Source organism: Ctenopharyngodon idella, chromosome 5, assembly GCF_019924925.1.
Source record: "Ctenopharyngodon idella isolate HZGC_01 chromosome 5, HZGC01, whole genome shotgun sequence".
NCBI lineage: Eukaryota > Metazoa > Chordata > Actinopteri > Cypriniformes > Xenocyprididae > Ctenopharyngodon > Ctenopharyngodon idella.
In genome coordinates, this window is record NC_067224.1 from 1,450,377 (window position 1) to 1,473,217 (window position 22,841).

Here is a 22,841-nt window from a genome sequence, read left to right on the forward strand (position 1 = left end):
GCTTTCCAGAAGAGGGCGGAGCTTTAACAGCTCAACAACAACAAAGCTGGAGAATCTCACGCAGCCAAAATGAGGATTGTCAGTAACGGTGTTCAGCCTTACATTGTTCAAACCGGAGTCGACACTGATGGAGAGACTCAGGAAGAAGTTACAACTTTTAGACGTTTCTGAATGGTTAGTGGATAAATTTATGTAGTTGCTGTGGAGTTGATTCAACTCATCCACTAGCATGTGCCGTCATGTTAATCTTTTTTTTTTTTTTTTTTTTTTTGTGCAAATCCAGCATTGAATTGATTGTTTGTGAATAAAATGACGGCAAATAAATGCAGCCTTGGTGAACAGAAGAGACTTATTCCAAACTTTTGACCGGTAGTATATATATATATATATATATATATATATAATATATATATATATAATTCATGATATGACACCTAAATCCTCATACAAGACACCATAAACATTTTCCAGAATCTATCTATGGGCATGTTTTCAGTCTTTCCCTGAGAAACAAAGAAACATTGATCCGGTCACCTCGAAAGACAAATCATTTTTCATCATGTTGTCTCCTCCATCCCAGACATATTTTACATCCACAATTCATCACTGACAGACTTCATTGCGCATATGTCCTAATTGAGTTGTTTCGTGTTTGTTCATTTGTTTGCCAAATGTTTGCCAATCTTCAGAAGAAAGCGAGAGCAGGAGTGAGAGAGTGAGAGAGAGTATGAAGATGAGTATGTAATCCATCAAGCAGCAGATGAATTGCCTGTGGGGCTATTTAATTTATTTTCACTCCACTTCTTTGAAAACTGTTGGCTCAGGCTATTCTAACGTATTCATAAATCTTCCAGGATGAGCTTATGGCTCCAGCAAGAACAGAACGGGTGTGTATGAAAGAGAGAAACAAAACAAGCAGCAACAAAAAGGAACTTTCTTTCCTCTTTCCGGTCGTGGATTCATCACAGTGTGTCTCTTAAGAGCCTCGTTTCTGTCGGAGAGAAAATACGGTGCAAATTAACCGATAAACGGCTCGTTTTAACTACAGCTGCTTAGAAATGCCCTCTCCTTGATTTCATGTTATTTATTGGTCCCAAATGGTGCATCTTTATACAAATCGATATCCTGAAGTTATTGATGTCACCAGTTAAGAATGCCAGGAGAATAATAAGCAATCACACGTGAATCTCATGTCCTGGTCACCCTTCACTTCAAAATTTTACAAAGAAAAGTATTATATATTATGCATAAAGATGATGAAGACTTTTTACCATTATGACCAAACTGTCATAGTTGCAATTTTACATTTGAGTTTCAGTTGGTCGGTTGGTTGGATGGATGGATGGATGGATGGATGGATTTGATTGATTGATTGATTGATTGATTGCAGTACCAGTTGTTGTGGAAGTCATTATGAAAATGTCACAGTCCAAAAACCTTAATGGTCCAAAAAGTAGGCTTCATTTTCTTCATGTAAAATGTCTTTTTTTCTCAGGTTTTCTAAGCTTCACTCTCAGAAAGTGGAAACCAAGCATGTGTAACTTTTCTCATCTTATAATACAAACACAACCATCTGTTGTGGCTTATACAATAAATCAATTATGAGTCGATTCTCACATGCACTATTCATGTGACGGGTGTGTTTCTGGCCATGTACAGCTTTCCAAATCAGTCACTTATGAAGATCCATTTCAGTTATAATATTACGCCTTAGGAGGGAGCTGCATATGTAGGTTGTAGACGGAGCCGATTTTACTCATATTCACAAGTATGAATATTTATTTTGCTCATGATTGGTTTATTTATTTTCAATGAGAACAATCATGCTGTGCCGTGAAATGTGTTCAACTGCTGATGTCATAAATAAACTACTAAAATACATGCATTCATTTACTGCTTTTGAAGGGCGTCGTTTGAGCTTCTCTATAAAAAAACAAAAACACACACTGACTGCTGCTTTGATAGTTGATTTCCCTTCAATTATTTACTCCAAATTAAGTGAGAAAAGCAATATCACACTGTGAAGATTGATACACTAACCATTAACCTTTTCATCAATCGTTTCACATTATTTTTCTTATGAATCAATTGGTTTCAACACAGGAAGACAGAACATTTTCAATCTGTTGATGTTGATGATTACAAAATGTTCAGGTAATTACACTTTGCTTATATGTTTTAAAGATTTGCTTTAATTTATTTCAGTTTTACCAACATCTCCAATAATACTAATATTTTCAAGTGAAATTGGCATTAGAGTTAGTGTGGATCTGGACCACAAATTCTGTGAATTTAGTATGATTCAGTGCCTTCCTGAACTGTGCCTTTTGTTTTCAGGTATAAACTCGTGCTGAAAATGGTTATTCTGGGTGAAGGTATGAAGGATATTGAAATATCAAAAGTTATGCAATATTAAAAAAGTCAGCATATTCCCTCTTCCATAACACTATACTACATATAACTTCTGTGGAAACAAAGCCATAAAGCTTCCTTTCATCTAGAAACTTTTACAGGAAAAAAGAAAGGAAAAATCAATATATCAATGCTTTAAAAATAATGCCTTGTAAAATCCCAGCAGTGTGGTGTTTCTCATTTATTTGCATCTGTGGCCACTGCCAGCAGGTGTAAGAGCGCTTCTGCTTTTATTGCCAAATCACATTTATGAGCTACATTTTGTGAAGAATAGTTTCAATATGCATTAAGAGTGTTAATGGGAAATGGGATTGGGCATATCTGCAGTTCTTTCCATTTGTAAAAGGGAATTCATTCAGTGTTTATGTGACCTGAAAAATATACAGAGGCACCGGAGGAACTTTTTCATTGTTCCTGTAACTATTGGTGGAAGTACCCGCTTTTTGGTACTTTATGGTTGATTGGTCTAAAGCCAATTTTTAACTACTCCACAAACATGGAAACATGGAAAGCAGCGATAGATGGACCAACACCGAAGTCCGGGCACTTCTCAACCTTTAAGGCCAATTCACACCGACAGACGACAACAGACACCTCGCCGGGTTTTGTCGGATCAGTGTGTTACCCCTGTCGGAGTCTGTTGGCGTCTGTCGGAGCTTGTTTTGCACTTGGGAGCATTGTGTGCTCAGACTCTGGTGTTCTCAGCACCATCAAAATAAATGTACTGTATGTCGCGCCATCAAAATAAAAATCCCTGAGTGGCAAGACGTAGGTGACAGCTTATGACAGTTCGGAGTTCCTAATGCCGGTGCGAATGCCATAGGGGAAAATGAAGTTCTCTGGGGACCACCCTGGTGACTAGTTCCTATAACTGACTTTCTATAACTTTACCCGGTGTGAAAGACCCTTCAATATTTGAAACATTCAATATTTGCTCTACCTTAAAGGTGGGATATTAATTTTTTCAACAACGCTGTTGGACATTGTTGATATTTGAAATCAACACAAACATTGCTTCTTCATTGCTCCGCCTCCAAAACTCACCTTCCAATCCTAACCGCCCTGCTCCGAGTCGGTCTCGAACCCCGGCCCGTCTGCTGCTGGCAGGCAAGGTGAGTGCACTGACAATGACGCCAAACACCGCATTCTCTAGCGGGCATCAGTGTGCAGTGGTTTACCTGCTCAACTCTCACTGTTTCACACACAATGTGAGAGTGGATGTCTGTTTATCACAGCTGATGCACAACAAAATGCTTCACGAAAAATAAAGCGCAGATGATGAATGAACGACAAGAAAGCACAAAAAATAAACGTACAGTACACAAGAGTAAATACAAACAAGTGTTTGTTGTTAGTCGCCAACAGCACAGCAGCTGTTACTCACATGTGAAGCGGAATCAAAGCAACCTCCGCATCTGTTTTCAGGCCTTCCCACTTAGCTCTCTCCAGCGCTGGAAAGCTCTTCTAATATTAACGTTGGTCCTAAAGTGCTTGCCCAGTCATAAACCTTCATTCCAGTTATATTCTTTTGAGCTGTTTTGTATTGCATCATCTCTCTTTCTGTGTTTTTTCTTTTTTCTTTTTTTTTTTTTTCAAATCTCCCTCTTGCTCATTCTGTCTCCTCGACCGTCATACGCCCCCTAATGCTGATTGGTTACACGTTTGATGTTGGTGTCGGCCCGACTAAGTTCCAAACAGTGATGTTGAAAAAATACATACTACACCTTTAAGGGACGGTCACACTAGATTTTGAACATGGGGAATTTCTCCAGACACTGCAACTGTCCTGATATGACGACATGCTCTGTGGCATCTTTTTTTTTTTTTTTTTTACATAAATTCAACGTAAAAATATACAATCAACTTCACTTTCCTGAAATGCTGTAAACCTGCAGCTTTAAAGTTTGTGTTATTTTAATTAATCTAAGAGGTCATGATGTGATGTATCTACAGTGGGTACAGAAAGTATTCAGACCCCCTTAAATTTTTCACTCTTTGTTATATTGCAGCCATTTGCTAAAATCATTGCTGTGGGGGTGTTATTCAGCTGCAGGGACAGGACGACTGGTTGCAATCGAGGGAAAGATGAAATGATCAAGGGAAAGATGAATGTGGTCAAGTACAGGGATATCCTGGACGAAAACCTTCTCCAGAGTGCTCAGGACCTCAGACTGGGCCGAAGGTTTACCTTCCAACAAGACAATGACCCTAAGCACACAGCTAAAACAACGAAGGAGTGGCTTCACAACAACTCCGTGACTGTTCTTGAATGGCCCAGCCAGAGCCCTGACTTAAACCCAACTGAGCATCTCTGGAGAGACCTAAAAATGACTGTCCACCAGCGTTTACCATCCAACCTGACAGAACTGGAGAGGATCTGCAAGGAGGTATGGCAGAGGATCCCCAAATCCAGGTGTGAAAAACTTGTTGCATCTTTCCCAAAAAGACTCATGACTGTATTAGATCAAAAGGGTGCTTCTACTAAATACTGAGCAAAGGGTCTGAAAACTTAGGACCATGTGATATTTCAGTTTTTCTTTTTTAATAAATCTGCAAAAACTTAAATGATTTTAGCAAATGGCTGCAATATAACAAAGAGTGAAAAATTTAAGGGGGTCTGAATACTTTCCGTATCGGTCACATGATACAAATCCGTATCGAAGTTCAGCAAACCTGAACTTTTCAACGTGTCGAAATGTGAAACTTATTTGCTTGAGTTTGCAAGTGTTCGTGATGCTCAATGTACCCCAGGTTAGGGGTCCGAGTCAATGGGTAAGCTGCAACATCTGGGTGTAAACTGACCATCTAATCTGAATCTGAATCAAACCCATGTGAAATTGAAAAGATAATTTACCTCTTTTAAAACCTAGTTTAATATTCAAATTTCTAATTGTTCAGTATATTTTAAAACGTTTCCTCCATCGTTAAAAAACACTCTATATAAAACTGTGTTTTAAAAACAATAAGAAAAAAAAAAAGAAGATAGGTCACATTTTATTATTACATCCAGAAATAAAGTAAAATACTGGTAGCCTAAATAAAGCGAAATGTTTACAAGCATTATAAACACAGATGAACATAGCTAAAAGCTGTTTTAATTCCCCACTTTACACAACAAATCCTTTAAATTTAACAGTATTCATAAAGTAACAAGTAGGCCTAAAAACGTCAAGACAAAACAAATTAATTTAAATTGAAACTGAAACAGAAAAAGACGTTGGGCTCACGTATCCTACTTCTCTCATTCGACAATAATCCAAATGTTTCTATATTCTCAATTTATCTGGATGCTAAACTATTATTTATTATGTAAACTAAGCTGTGTACTTCACTCGCATTCCAATATCCATGTAAAATGTCATCCATAAACAGTTTTTAAAGTAAATGGGTTCCTTCCACTCCTCCCATGTGCTTTTCACATTCTGGCAGAAATGATGGGTGGTTCTAAAATATCAGGTCATGTGACAATACAAGTGTACAGTTGCCAAGATACAGGGGGTGGGTCAACTTACCCACTGGCTCATCTTACCCCACTCTCCCCTATATCTTTAAGTAGGTTAATTAACTAATTAGACAAAGTTCTTGTTTGTTAAATTCATGATTGAGATGGAACGTCTCATCGACATCTCATCTCTTCTCTTCTCTGAAGACGATGGCGGGGCAACCTGTCACTCACATGAGATCCACCAATAGCAAACTACAACCATCCAATCATCCAATCAATTCCCCAGGGACAAAATCAAGCCCCGCCCTACATTTGTTTATGTTCCAGAAGACGTTTCATTCAGATATTCGGCACAATAGGGAAGCAAAGACTTCCATTTATCTTTAAAATTTATCATAAAAACATATGCTGTGCACCAAAGAATTTTCCATTCACAAACAAAACAATCTCACGTTTGAGTAAAATGATGTGTATTTTCAGCATCTCCATAGCAACAGCTGCTCTCAGTTGCTCTCTGGACTCCATCTGTGACCTCAGGCCAGGCCTGTAAACCCCCGGCGGGTCTGGACCGGGTCTCGGCTCCGCTCTCCAACAGTGGGATTCTGCGCTGGTCTGCAGCTCAGGAATCATCTCTCCCACCAACCGTTCACACTCCTCTGGCCTCTCCATTCACCGGACGGGCGGTTTGAGTATCCAGTTCCCCAGGCCATACCGTTCACACTGACTGCGGTATTCTGGGATAGCGCTAACACACGCCACATTTTGACCGTCCAACAGAGAGCGCAGAAGAGCACGTGCTGGAAAACCCGAGCAAGCTGCCTCGAAGTGAACGTGGATTGTTGAATCAATCCGTCATGCTTCTCATGTGGAAAATTATCATTCTCAGCTAGACGTTGGTAAACGTCTGTGATATTCGTCTGCTTCGATCTCGGTGCACTATATTTCTACAATACATGTATTCGTCATGCACAGCACTCATATAGTCAACGGTAAGAAAGATTGCTTTAGGTGTTGTAAAATTAACAGCTTGAAAAGGAACTAGAATCTTTTTCAAATAATTCAATAATTATGCTCAGCCTTCTATGTTTTTCCTGTCCAATTCAAAACACAAACCTACATGCATTCATAATCTAGTTGGCAACCATTAAGTTAGTTTAAGGACTCGCTTTGCAGGCTTGTTCAGAATAATGTGCATTTCTCAGACACATACAGTATGATTGCAACCATAAATGGGCTAATTAATGGCTTTACAACCAATAAATGAATTAAATACATCTTTTTTTTTTTTTTGCACAATGCCATCTTTAATCACAAACTTTACAGGGATTTAACTTTGTTATTTTACAGTGCCATGACTGTGTCATTTTTGGATTTTGCACTGACAGTCAGAATTGACCCATGTACTGTATGCTGAACACTGAATGTGTAATGTTATAATAATAAAAAGAATAGTAATTATGATGATAAAAATGTAAACTATCTCTATATTGTCTGAAATACCAAAGCTAAAAATAAATGCAGTAAAAACAGTAAAAATAGTGACATATTATTACAGTTTAAAGTGTCTGTTTTCTATGTGAATATATAGTAAAATGTAATTTATTCCTGTGATCAAAGCTGAATTTTCAGCATCATTACTCCAGTCTTCAGTGTCACATGATCCTTCACTTGCAAAAGTCATCATAACATAAAACTTTTGAATGATTGAAACTTTTGAACAGAGAAAGAACATTTTTGCCCACATTATTAGTTAGAAGATCTCACTGACTCTCCACTAGTCAAGTATTCAGTGTTTTTACTGTCTAACTGAGCATTCAATCATACTATTATTGCTCAAACCTGACTTAGTAGATTGTGGAGTCAATGTTTTGTCATTTCATTTCACTCATACGCGTTTCTCAGTCACAGTTTGTGACAGCAGCAGCTTCAACATTTACACTAGTGAAACTCACGCTTTAGTGATAAAGCAAAGACTGGCCGGGGGCATCGTGGGCTGAAGGTCAGCGTGTTCTGACTGCGTTCCAGGGCACAATTACAGTCTAATCTGGCCGAGACACCAACACGATGGGCACAGTGTGGCCGCGGAGCAACACAGCAATTTCATCACATACAGAACTCTAACATTCATTTCCAAATAAGAAAATCAAAGATCCTGCAGGAGCAGACGAGAGCGGCTGATTAGCACACGTCTGTGATGTCGACACGATGGCAAAGTTGATTTTATTGCGCTTGGAAATGTAACAGCATGTCATTATCACGCTCCGTCAGATATCCCGAGGCAAAGTCACTCGACTCGCGTCTTTCTCTGAACGAGAACAAGACGGAAAGGAACAAAAAGACTGTGAGTAAATCTGCCTCTGCTGTAAAACATTTGGAAGCTGTGTAAATATTTGAGCAATATCGCACACACGATCACGCTGTTGTGCTGAATATTAGCATGTTTAATGAGTATATTTAGTACAAGCAGAAAAATATTTTACAGTGAGAAAAATAAACTACTCTCTGAAAAGTGCTTCTCAAGTCAAATTTTTTACTGTTCAAATGTTTGAGGTTAGTAAGATTTTTTTTTTTTGTTTTTCAAGGACACATTATATTGATCATACGTGACAGTAAAGAACATGTATAATGTTTCAAAAGATTTGTATTGAACTTTATATTCATCAGAGAATCCTGAAAAAAATTAATGTATCAGAAACATGAACTGTTTTCAATCAGAAATGTTTCTTGAGCAAAAAATCATCATATTAGATTTCTGAATGATCATGTGACACTGAAGACTGGAGTAATGATGCTGAAAATTCAGCTTTGATCACTGGATATAAATCACATTGTAATATATATTCACATAGAAAACAGCTATTTTGAATTGAAAAAATATTTTACTATTTTTGATCAAATAAATGCAGCTTTTGTGAGCAGAAGAGACTTCATTTCAAAACATTTTAAAAAATCTCACTGATTCCAAACTATAGTGCAGTTCAATTAATGAAGTAATAGTTAAAATAATTTCTCAGTGTTCTCACAGCTGCTTTTATGAGCAAAAACACATCATTTTTGTGTGTGTCCCTTTAAATGCAAATGAGCCGCTGCTCCCGGCCCCCTTTCCAGAAGAGGGCGGAGCTTTAACGGCTCACGCTTCAGTCGTTCAACAACAACAAAGCTGGAGAATCTCACGCAGCCAAAATGAGGATTGTCAGTAACGGTGTTCAGCCTTACATCGTTCAAACCGGAGTCGACACTGATGGAGAGACTCAGGAAGAAGTTACAACTTTTAGAATGAAACTGGACGTTTCTGAATGGTTAGTGGATAAATTTATGTAGTTGCTGTGGAGTTGATTCAACTCATCCACTAGCATGTGTCGTCATGTTAATCTTGTTAATCTGCCCCCTTTGTTGTGTGTTCTCGGGGGCGGGGTTTACGTAAATTTTACGGTTAGCGATGTCACCAACCTGGGAAGAAGCTCATTGTAGTCTCTACCAGCTGTTTGTTGTAGTCCTTAAACAGAGAATTCTTTACAAGAAAATACCTCCCTTTGCATTGAAGTTTGAGCGTCGTAACTTTGCAGATGTTGTTTATGATCAAACAGCAACATTACACACTAACTAAAGTTAAACAAGTGAAATCATAATCAACCACCCCTTTAAACAGCTATTTCCACCTGATTTAATCCATAAAATTAGCTTTGTTGGTATTGATTCAGTGATAATAGTTTTGGCTTGGATGAAACCAGTTAATTTAGATGTAACTGACGTTTCAGACATGATATTACGGATTTTTGCTCCAACAGAAATGGTTCCAAAAAAGCAGCGGACACAGACCAGCAGAGTGATGAAAACAGTGAACCGCTCCAGCGCTGATCACCAATACAGTTAGTGGACCAGAACTGACCAATGCATAAATCTGCTTGAAAAGCAGAGAAGTATGTTTGATGAAACACTATAACAGTGACACATTAAAGGGATAGTTCACCCAGAAATGAAAATTTGATGTTTATCTGCTTACCCCCAGGGCATCCAAAATGTAGGTGACTGTTTCTTCAGTAGAACACAAATGATGATTTTTAACTCCAACCGTTGCAGTCTGTCAGTCGTATAATGCATGTCAATGGTAACAAAATCTATGAGAGTCAAAAAAACATGCACAGACAAATCCAAATTAAACCCTGCGACTCGTGACGACACATTGATGTCCTAAAACATGAACCGATCGGTTTGTGCAAGAAACCAAACAGTATTTATATCATTTTTTACCTCTAATACACCACTATGTCCAACTGCCTTGAGCGCGCGCACGGCATCCGGTGCGTGAGGTGTGTACGTACTCTGGCGTAGTTTACGCAAGCGTCAGAAGTGATCTCTCACGCGTATACGTCACTCATTGTTTACACAGAGCACAAACATTGTAGGTACGACGGCTAATCAAAATGGTACTTACTTGCGCTTATCCGGATTATTCAAACCGACTTAAAACTGAAAGGTTACGTTCTCTCGCGCGAACTCATTCGGGAGTGGTGACTTTCCACATATTCCCAACTTCTGAGCCTGCTCGCCTGAAGTTATGGTTGATTGCTCTTCGGCTGGATATCAACACACCCATTAATGTACTAAAGTTGTAGAGGGTCTGCAGAGATCATTTTTCCCCTGATGATTTTACGTACCCAGGAGAGGATCACGTACGACTTAAACCATCAGCTGTGCCTATGGTGTTTCCACATCCAACTGAGGTATGTGAACAAGATCTTTGTATGTGTATATATGATATAATGATATAAATACTGTTCAGTTTCTCGCACAAACCGATCGTTTCGCGTCTTAGGACATCAATGTGTCATCACGAGCCGTGGGGTTTAATTTGGATTTGTCTGTGCATGTTTTTTTTTACTCTTATAGATTTTGTTACCATTGACATGCATTATACGACTGACAGACTGCAACAGTTGGAGTTAAAAATCATCATTTGTGTTCTACTGAAGAAACAAAGTCACCTACACCTTGGATGCCCTGGGGGTAAGCAGATAAACATCAAATTTTCATTTTTGGGTGAACTATCCCTTTAAAATGTACTTTTACAGTCACAGACAAAGTTGTCAGAGAGCCTGTGTGTCAAACGGAAAATGTCACATTTCCTTCTCAACCCTTGGAGGCAGTTTCTGAAATACTGTAATGCTGAACTTTTAAAATAGCCACCAGCTCATTATTCTGAAACAGGACGTACGGAGAGAGAAAGAGTCCTCTAAACTCCACTGACCTGTAAAGACCTTCATCTTCAGACCTTCAAAAACATCCCTTTAAAAGGTTCGTTCAGCCAAACGTAAAAGTCCCGTCAACCCGTCATGACCCGTATGACTCTCTTTCATCTCTCGAGCACAGAAGCAGACGTTTAGCAGGATGTTCACGCTGCTCTTTTACATACGAGGAAAGCAATTACTTTACAAACCCCCATTTTCTAAACATCTTTTGGGTTTAGAATGACATGAGGGTGAGTAGATGATGATTAGGTGCTTTATGAAATGAAGTCACAGGCGATTCTTCATCTTGTTTACAGATTTCTTCAAACGGCTGGAACCTCCCCTCCTTCAGTATTCCCATCAGGATTATTACCTGCGCTAGACTGCGGTCAGAGGATTGCAAGGCAATTTTATTAATGGCGACAACAATTCCTTCAAAGTGACCTTTCCTCATTCATTAAGAGATGCAGACGCAGGAGGAGGTTATCTAATGGGAGGCGACAGACGACGTGATCGCGGCCGTCTCGCTCATGTTAGCGTGTTAAATCTCAGTCCGTGTCAATCACGCTGCATCTTCATTCAACGCTTCAGAGAGAGAGAGAGACGGTCCTGTTCACACATACAGTAAGCATGATGTCGAAAATGCTGACAACATTCCTTTTTTTTTTTTTTGCCTTTATGAAATGATGATTCACTACTTCAGTTTTCCTGTATTCTGAAACTTGTTTCCGCAACGGAATAAAAACTAAAAAAGGTAATTGTGACATTTTATCTCACAATTTGCACAGTCAGTTCTGAATATAGGGCTATGCTGAAATACATAGTGCTGGAAGAAATGAAAATGAACAATGACGTTGCAATTTTGAGAAACTAAAAGTTGGAGGATGAACAGAACGAAACATATTGCGAGTGTCCTCAGAAAACGCTTGATAATCAGTTTCTACAGCTGTTCTCTCGGACTCTCTGTTTTGTCTCTAGAGGGAAAAATACTGAAGTGAAAACAAAACTTAAACACCTTGCAGTTTCATTCTGACCTTCTACAACTGTTTGGAGAAGGTGATTTATATTTAAACCTCTGCATTTCACCACAATAACTAAAGAAATGCGTATGGAATAGACAAAAAAGATGATTTTGAGGAAAAAAGAATGTTCCATTTCATGGCGCGTTGTCCAGCTGTTTTGTTATGGATGTAAGGAAATAAAGTCCTTTTTGTTAATTTATTTTGTTTTCTGTGAAAAGTTTGTGATTGTGTTTGTGTGTTGTTGTTTTGTTTTTTTTTTTTTTTTTTTTTAATATGCCGGTTTCTTGTTTCAGATTTACCCATCAGTCAGCTGCTCTCTTCCTATGGAAGCCCATCTTCAACATCAAATCATGATTTGGTCAATCAGATTATGAGATTAAAAGTTTAAAAAGATTTTTTAAAAAGAATAAAAGACACAAACAGTCTAAATTATGACATATGACAATTGAAATTGACAATTGAGATAAAAAGTCAAAATTATGAGTTAAAAAGTCCAAAATTATGACAGAAAAAGTTGAAATTATGAAAAAACAGGACAAAATGTAATAATTATGACAAATTATGACAAAATGTCATGACTATGAAAAAAAGTAAAAACTTACATGAGTCAAAAATATAAGATAGTTATAATTATGACATGGAAAAGTGTAATAATTATGACAAAAATGTAAAATTATTACATAAAACTTAGAATTATGAGATATGTAAGTAATAATTATGACAAAAAGTCAAAATTGACAAGTCTAAATTATGAGATAGTCATAACTGACATAAAAGAAAAAAAAATCATGATAAAAAAAGTGAGACAAAATGTAATTATCACAATAATTCAAAACTATGACATAAAACATTATGACTTTTATCAAACACAGTAAGTTGAAATTATGAGATAAATTTGACAAAATTTCAACTTTTTAATTTAGATTTTTTTTTTTTTTTATCTCATAATTATGACTTATTATCTAATATTTCTGACTTTGTATGTCATCATTTTTACTTATCTAGTATCTCATAATTTTGACTTTCTATGTAGTAAATATGATTTACCAAAGCATGATTTTAGTTTTTCTCATGTGGCATAAATGGGCTTCCGTATCCTCATGTGTAAGCGGGCGACCTTATGACCCGTTTTATCAGCAGATGTCGAGAGATGTTTGCTCGTCTTTCCATCAACAGCCATCAAATCCATTTTCTCCAAACATCTCAAAGACAACAACCTGATGGCAGAGCAACAGCACAAGACTTTTATCCAGAGGAAGAGCGAACAGATGACCGCTCTCTGCTGCGGCGCGACGGGATGTTTTATGCAGCGTAATGACGTGTGGCATCAAAGGCCGTTACCTACAGAGAGCTTTCAGAGAAAATTTTCAAAATCAGACGCCCAGATAAAAGATGGATAAAGTTGGTCTTCTTGCGGCTGCTTCTCTTCATTACAAACCCTCAAATGTTTTAGTGATACTTCTAAAAAGCATTCATATTTCAGATTATGACAAAAAAAATGAGAGTTAACCAAAAGGGAAGATGCATGAATAAAAGAGCAGAGCGCTTCAGCTAACTAGACTATAATCAGAGTAAAAGCAATAATACATGTGATTTAACAGGAGTATGACACTTGTATCAAACTTCAAATTAAACCTGACACATCTGTGTGACTGTGAGCACCGGCTGGTGAACGGAGGAGCATTTCTGCATGTGTTTTCATCCACTGAAACACTGTGACGGGGCTGAATCTACAGCACCACATAAACAACTGATGTTTTATGAGTTGTAGTGAGTTTGCAGTCTGAATTTAATGAATTAAATTCAAACAGATAAATACACAATACCGACCATTGTAGAGCATTTCATGAACAAATGACTCTTATGAGCTAGTATGTTTGAGTAAAAGAGTCACAAATTAATCACAGACAACTTATCTGTCTAAATCACAAACAAATGTACCCAATAAAAACTAAAAAAAAAGTGTCCATACAAAAATGTAAAAGGTAAAAGACATTTTCCATGAAGTTCATGGACATTTACTTTAATCCTTTTACTAATATATATATATATATATATATATATATATATATATATATATATATATATATATATATATATATACACACACACACACACACAACAGTTCTTTCTGGTTCTTGAAGCGACTGTCATGGCAGCCGAGTAAATCCAGCAATTTTTTTTTTTTTTAAATACTACACTTGTTGTACCACAAACTGTAGTTTTAAGAATTTTTTAGGTGAGAATGTAGTTGTTTAGACCTGAAATATGTGATTCATATTTAATCATAGCACCTATTTTACAATTTATTTAGATGTTTTCGGAGATGTGAGCTCCAGGCCGTCTGCGGCCGTTCAGCGCTCGTGAACAGCTTCATCTCGGCCAGTGCTTCGGGGATTTGCTGCTGGCTCTTATAGTGTTTAAACATGAGATATAATTCATTTTGGGTACATAAAACGAGCAATCTTTGGTCTTATTAATCTATTACTTGTTCCTGAGCATCGAGTTAGGCTATGTTAAATTTAATAATTTAATATTAAGGCTATATTTACAATTTACAATATTTACAAAACGTGTGTGATATTGCTATGTAGACATACACACACACATATCAGGGCTGTCAAAATTATGTGTTAACGCATGTGATTAACTTTTTCAGTTTAGCACATTAAAAATATTTAACACAATTAAAGCAGCACTTTTTTTATGTCATAATTTGGCTAGTGTTACATTGTATGATCACACTCTTATTCATGAAAAGGCTTTTAAAGCATTGAAGTGCCACAAGACAAATGAGAAGGCACTGTCTGTGAATGTTGTATCATCTGACACACACGACTCACGCACACAGAAAGACGAGTTCTCTTTCACGCTTTAACAAACAATAACACACAGAATTATAACAAAATGCCAGTTTTGTCGAATATCCTCATAAGAGCAGTCTTAAATGAGTTAAAAAACATCTTAAATGAACTTAAAGAGTGAGAAAATAAGCAGTGGCAGCTCTTAAAGTGACAGCAGCCTAATAAACCAGTTGCTGTGATGTCTGTCATTAATGTTCATCAAAGGTAACAGAGAAAATTGTAGCTTTAATAAGGATTAATCTATATTTAATTTATAATTTATGCAGTGAAGAATGTAAAGTGTTTGATAACTTTCTGTATATTTTCCACAGGTAAATATGACATTTATTATAATGGGTTTATGTAAAGATTGTTTTAAGTTGTTATTTTTTTTTAATAAATGTTGAAATTGATAGCTTTCAGTTATAATATGTTGAATGTCTATAATTAATGTTTAAAAAAATCTATTTCATAGAGATATCAGTACAGTATTAGTATCAGTGATGCTGGCCTTCAATCATAAAAAGATGCCATTAAACAAATATTTAAAATATACTGTCTTTAAGTTGTTTCTGCATTCATTTGGAAATAAACTGTGAAATTATTACAATATAAAGATATTAAAAACTCCAATGTTTTATTAAGGCGAGACACCCCAGGTGAATAAGGTAAAAAAATAAAAAATAACTAATAGATATCACCATATTACCCCAGCTGATTGATTACATTAAAAATTGCAAACATTTTTTGTATTACTAGTTTACTAAAATGTTATGTTTAAATATGCAAATGAGGCATTGTCTAATTAAATATGCGCTAATTTGCATACATTTCTAGAACAAAAATCTGAATATTAAATGATGATGTCAGGTTCAAAATTCTCAATTAATTTTTTGGACATATTAATTTCAAAGGTTTTTACAGAGGTGATTTTGGATATCTCTTTTTATCACTCCATAAATCAGAAAATACTATCAACAGCTAGAAAAAAAAATATATATATATTTTCATCATTTTTTTTAGAAATAAAATGTTGTATAAAATCAGGCAAATTATATATCAACAAATCCCTCTGTAAAAACCTTCAGAATATAGATAGGAATAAAACTGTAAAGTTTGGCGTATGTAAGTTCTGCTGAAGTGGAGATTTCTGACTCATTTTGAGAAAACGGCCTTTAAAGATATTTACTGTAATTGAAATCTATAGACGCAAATAGATAAAGTGCTATAAAATATACACTTAAAAGTGTATTTTGGATGTTTTCTTTCCACCAGTCTGAAAAAAAAAAAACACTTTATGAAAAGCCAAAAAGTGCAAAATCTCAAAATTGACAGGTGCCTGAAAAAGCAGTGTTTTTGCCTGTAGTGTCTCCCCTTAATCACAATTAATTACAAGAAAAATGTGCAATTAATTATTTTATTTTTTAATCGATTGACAGCACTATATCAGAATTGGTTAAATTCCTTGTTATCCCCATCACTGGAGAGCACATCTCGCTGTAACCTCTAGTATTATCAGCCAGACAGATCACGCACATTTATTTTCTCTGCAGGCGCATCTCGTCGCAGCTGTGCAACTGTGTTCTTCTTCTCTGAAACATGTGTCAATACAGCAGATGTGCACAGACTAAAATCCCAAAAAAAAGTGTTTTCTGATAGACTAGAGTTATAAAGACATAACAATCTTTTTCATATGTAAATGCTGAAAACAAAAACATTTCTGCAGGGTTTTTTATTATTATTATTTTTTTATCTCCTTTTAATTTGACACACAAGCAGCTGGATTGATGATAGATTCAGTCATTTATGCAAATCCAAGGTGTTGTAGACCCTGTTTAGGAGGCTTTCGGTCGGCCTGTCTTTCATCTCTAAACGTCTGTGATAAACTCAGCTGTCAGCACCCTTAAAAGTCTGCGATCGCTGTTCACACTTACTGCTGTTTACAGCAAGATATCTGAGCTTAATTCACTCTCAATAATTAAGTTCATTACAATGCGTTTTATCGTGCATGTCCTTCTTCGTTCAGCACTACCGCTGGTCTTCAATCAATTTTCAATTCTCATCCAATTTTTTTTTTTTTTTTTTGGTGTTTCCAACCCGATTGAGCTTGTGCAGATAGTCAGACAAACCAAACTAGACTGCAGTGGAATAAAACGCTAAGTCACATACCTTGCAGATGGAGTTTGCTCTCCGGGCTCTGAAGAAGAACAGAACTGACCGAGTCCAGATTATCGTACGTGCTGCAGCCCAGCGGACCCGTCCGTGTCTCCGTCACCTGAAGACAGACAGAGATCACATGAGTCCAGGGCTGGAAAACACTTTAGTCATTTTACCTGATTACCGTATCTTTTTTTCTATGGAATATTGAATTGTTTATTATAAAAGCGTTATATTATTAAATTAAATTTATGTTCCTCGTAATCTTGAATAAGAATATCTTCCCCTCCCTCTCTCAGTGACATCTCATCTCTTCTCTGATGATGAGGGCGGGGCAACCTGTCACTCACATGAGATCCACCAATAGCAAACCACAACCATCCAATCAATTCCACACAGACAAAATCAAGCCCCGCCCTACATTTGTTCTTGTTCCAGAAGCTGTTTCACTCAGATATAGGCCACAATAGGAAAGAAAAGACGAGCACAACTTCCATTTCATGCCAAGTTTAAGTAATTTAAATTTGTACTTTTTTCACTTTCACTCAAATGTTTTTGCCCGCAACTTTTTGTAGGTCAGTGCTGACCTTGACGACAGTTTGATGGCAAAATTAATTATGCATATGCGCCCGCTTCAATAAATATCAATGCACAATCTGATATGAAGTATGGACACACTGAATTTATGGGTCTCATGGTTTTTTGTATGTATGTAGACTATTTATTTTTTAGTTTTGTTGAAAGAAAAGCAACAAATGTGCAGCACAGATGTTCCTCCTTCAATTGTGCTTTACTTCATAGTGTTCATTTGGAAAACAGCAATGAAATTGTAACTAAGGGGTCTAGAAATCTATTTTTAAATGCATTATTTATTTATTTTTAAGATGTCACACTCTACCTATGTAAACGGCACATTGAAAACTAAACAACACTTTTTCTGTAATATTTACTACATATATGGGTGTGGCTATTGCTTTATACAGACTCTGCTAGCCTGATGTGTCAGATCATAAAGTGTACTTGCAACGGTCCTGGGCGAAAATTGTAAGACATATTGCTTAGAAAAGTAATAGCACACCTCCCTATAAACTCATTCTCATCTGTAGCACAAACTGCGTGGGACGACTTATATGACAAAGTTTTGGGCAGAAGAAGTATAAGCTATGGTAAAAGTGACTGCTGGTACTGAGACTTGAACCCACAACCTTCAGGTTACAAGTCCAGCTCTCTAACCATTAGGCCACAAATGCCCACCTTTTCTTTTTCCACACACAACATATCAAACTTGACCAGCAGGGGTAGCTCTCATGCCTAATTAGTCAAAGAAATTAATAATTTTGATTTTAGATGTAGTTATTTGGGTGCGCAGGAAGTTGTTTTTTGTTAGTTTGTCCATTTGTTCTGTTTAGACTCCTTCTGTGTTGTTTTTCTGAACACCTGAATCAGAGATATATGAGCTGAAGGCAGCATTGTTTCCTGATCTCTTCATGATTGTAGTTTGTTCATTTGCTCCCCTATATTTATAGCCCTTGTGTTCTTCTTGTCTTATATTCTTCAGCCTAACAAGGTATCAGTTAGTGAGTTCTTGACTTTTTGTTTTCTTTCTGTATTCTAATATAAACTAAATCTGCACTCAGAACTAGTTCTTTTTGTGTTTTCTCATATTTATTTTGTCATCTTAATGCAGCCTCCAGAGTCTGAATTACAGTAGTTCTTTGACCTAAATAAAGTATTTTGTTGTGCAGATACATCTGCTCACTCTAAGGGTCGCTTTAATTGCAGTGACACCGCAGTAAAACCGCAGCACGCGTCTGACCTTTAGCGCCCGTGGGCAGGTGAACACAGACAACACGTCACAGCGCATCACAACAACACACCTGAAAACAACGAGCCGTTCGTCTGTCCCCGTTAGGAAAACACAGGAGAATTGAGAATGAGAAATCACTCTATTTTTAGAATAGCGAAGCTAAAAAAGAAAACTCTGTCATTTAATTATCCTCATGCCAATCCAATGCCACATGATCGTGTTTATCAGGGAACAAAAAGACATAGTTCTGAAATTTACACATATTCAAACGTGCTTCTTGAACAGATTTGAATGCGGAAACAACTGAAAAAAGATAAAACAGTTTCATTCCATATATTCAGACTTTCATTCCATATATTCAGACTTTCATTCCATATATTCAGACTTTCATTCCATACATTCAGACTTTCATTCCATATATTCAGACTTTCATTCCATACATTCAGACTTTCATTCCATATATTCAGACTTTCATTCCATATATTTAGACTTTCATTCCATATATTCAGACTTTCATTCCATATATTCAGACTTTCATTCCATATACTCAGACTTTAATTCCATATATTCAGACTTTCATTTCATATATTCAGACTTTCGTTTCATATATTCAGACTTTAATTCCATATATTCAAAATTTCATTGCATATATTCAGACTTCTAATCCATATATTCAGACTTTCATTCCATATATTCAGACTTTCATTCCATATATTTAAAATTTCATTCCATATATTCAAACTTTCATTCCAATATATTCAGACTTTCATTTCATATATTCAGACTTTCATTCCATACATTCAGACTTTCATTCCATACATTCAGACTTTCATTCCATATATTCAGACTTTCGTTTCATATATTCAGACTTTAATTCCATATATTCAAAATTTCATTGCATATATTCAGACTTCTAATCCATATATTCAGACTTTCATTCCATATATTTAAAATTTCATTCCATATATTCAAACTTTCATTCCAATATATTCAGACTTTCATTTCATATATTCAGACTTTCATTCCATATATTCAGACTTTCATTCCATACATTCAGACTTTCATTCCATATATTCAGACTTTCATTCCATATATTTAGACTTTCATTCCATATATTCAGACTTTCATTCCATATATTCAGACTTTCGTTTCATATATTCAGACTTTAATTCCATATATTCAAAATTTCATTGCATATATTCAGACTTCTAATCCATATATTCAGACTTTCATTCCATATATTTAAAATTTCATTCCATATATTCAAACTTTCATTCCAATATATTCAGACTTTCATTTCATATATTCAGACTTTCATTTCATATATTCAGACTTTCATTTCATATATTCAGACTTTAATTCCATATATTCAAAATTTCATTGCATATATTCAGACTTCTAATCCATATATTCAGACTTTCGTTTCATATATTCAGACTTTAATTCCATATATTCAAAATTTCATTGCATATATTCAGACTTCTAATCCATATATTCAGACGTTCATTCCATATATTCAGACTTTCATTCCATATATTTAAAATTTCATTCCATATATTCAAAATTTCATTCCATATATTCAGACTTTCATTTCATATATTCAGACTTTCATTCCATATATTTAGACTTTCATTCCATATATTCAGACTTTCATTCCATACATTCAGACTTTCATTCCATATATTTAGACTTTCATTCCATATATTCAGACTTTCATTCCATACATTCAGACTTTCATTCCATATATTTAGACTTTCATTCCATATATTCAGACTTTCATTCCATATATTCAGACTTTCATTCCATATATTCAGACTTTCATTCCATATATTTAGACTTTCATTCCATATATTCAGACTTTCATTCCATATATTCAGACTTTCATTCCATATACTCAGACTTTAATTCCATATATTCAGACTTTCATTCCATATATTCAGACTTTCATTCCATATATTTAGACTTTCATTCCATATATTCAGACTTTCATTCCATACATTCAGACTTTCATTCCATACATTCAGACTTTCATTCCATATATTCAGACTTTCATTCCATATATTTAGACTTTCATTCCATATATTCAGACTTTCATTCCATATATTCAGACTTTCATTCCATATATTTAAAATTTCATTCCATATACTCAGACTTTAATTCCATATATTCAGACTTTAATTCCATATATTCAAAATTTCATTTCATATATTCAGACTTCTAATCCATATATTCAGACTTTCATTCCATATATTTAAAATTTCATTCCATATATTCAAACTTTCATTCCAATATATTCAGACTTTCATTTCATATATTCAGACTTTCATTTCATATATTCAGACTTTCATTTCATATATTCAGACTTTAATTCCATATATTCAAAATTTCATTGCATATATTCAGACTTCTAATCCATATATTCAGACTTTCGTTTCATATATTCAGACTTTAATTCCATATATTCAAAATTTCATTGCATATATTCAGACTTCTAATCCATATATTCAGACTTTCATTCCATATATTCAGACTTTCATTCCATATATTTAAAATTTCATTCCATATATTCAAAATTTCATTCCATATATTCAGACTTTCATTTCATATATTCAGACTTTCATTCCATACATTCAGACTTTCATTCCATACATTCAGACTTTCATTCCATATATTTAGACTTTCATTCCATATATTTAGACTTTCATTCCATATATTCAGACTTTCATTCCATATATTCAGACTTTCATTCCATATACTCAGACTTTAATTCCATATATTCAGACTTTCATTCCATATATTCAGACTTTCATTCCATATATTTAGACTTTCATTCCATATATTCAGACTTTCATTCCATACATTCAGACTTTCATTCCATATATTCAGACTTTCATTCCATATATTCAGACTTTCATTCCATATACTCAGACTTTAATTCCATATATTCAGACTTTCATTTCATATACTCAGACTTTCGTTTCATATATTCAGACTTTAATTCCATATATTCAAAATTTCATTGCATATATTCAGACTTCTAATCCATATATTCAGACTTTCATTCCATATATTCAGACTTTCATTCCATATATTCAAACTTTCATTCCAATATATTCAGACTTTCATTTCATATATTCAGACTTTCATTCCATACATTCAGACTTTCATTCCATACATTCAGACTTTCATTCCATATATTTAGACTTTCATTCCATATATTCAGACTTTCATTCCATATATTCAGACTTTCATTCCATATACTCAGACTTTAATTCCATATATTCAGACTTTCGTTTCATATATTCAAAATTTAATTGCATATATTCAGACTTCTAATCCATATATTCAGACTTTCATTCCATATATTCACTTTCATTCCATATATTTAAACTTTCATTCCAATATATTCAGACTTTCATTTCATATATTCAGACTTTAATTCCATATACTCAGACTTTAATTCCATATATTCAGACTTTCATTTCATATATTCAGACTTTCGTTTCATATATTCAGACTTTCATTCCATATATTCAGACTTTCATTCCATATATTCAGACTTTCATTCCATACATTCAGACTTTCATTCCATATATTCAGACTTTCATTCCATATATTTAGACTTTCATTCCATATATTCAGACTTTCATTCCATATATTCAGACTTTCATTCCATATATTTAGACTTTCATTGCATATATTCAGACTTCTAATCCATATATTCAGACTTTCATTCCATATATTTAAAATTTCATTCCATATATTCAAACTTTCATTCCAATATATTCAGACTTTCATTTCATATATTCAGACTTTCATTCCATATATTTAAAATTTCATTCCATATATTCAAACTTTCATTCCAATATATTCAGACTTTCATTTCATATATTCAGACTTTCATTTCATATATTCAGACTTTCATTC

General features: G+C 35.1%; 1 protein-coding gene across 1 annotated transcript in view; it reads right to left on the reverse strand.

The window, feature by feature from the left end:
* The window catches only part of brinp1 (bone morphogenetic protein/retinoic acid inducible neural-specific 1), a 165,863-nt gene that overhangs the window by 35,468 nt on the left and 107,554 nt on the right, over positions 1-22,841 (reverse strand). Inside the window, exon 5 of the mRNA XM_051894306.1 lies at positions 17,120-17,225. Coding sequence (XP_051750266.1) covers positions 17,120-17,225 — 106 coding nt within the window. The remainder of the gene's footprint in view (positions 1-17,119; positions 17,226-22,841) is intronic.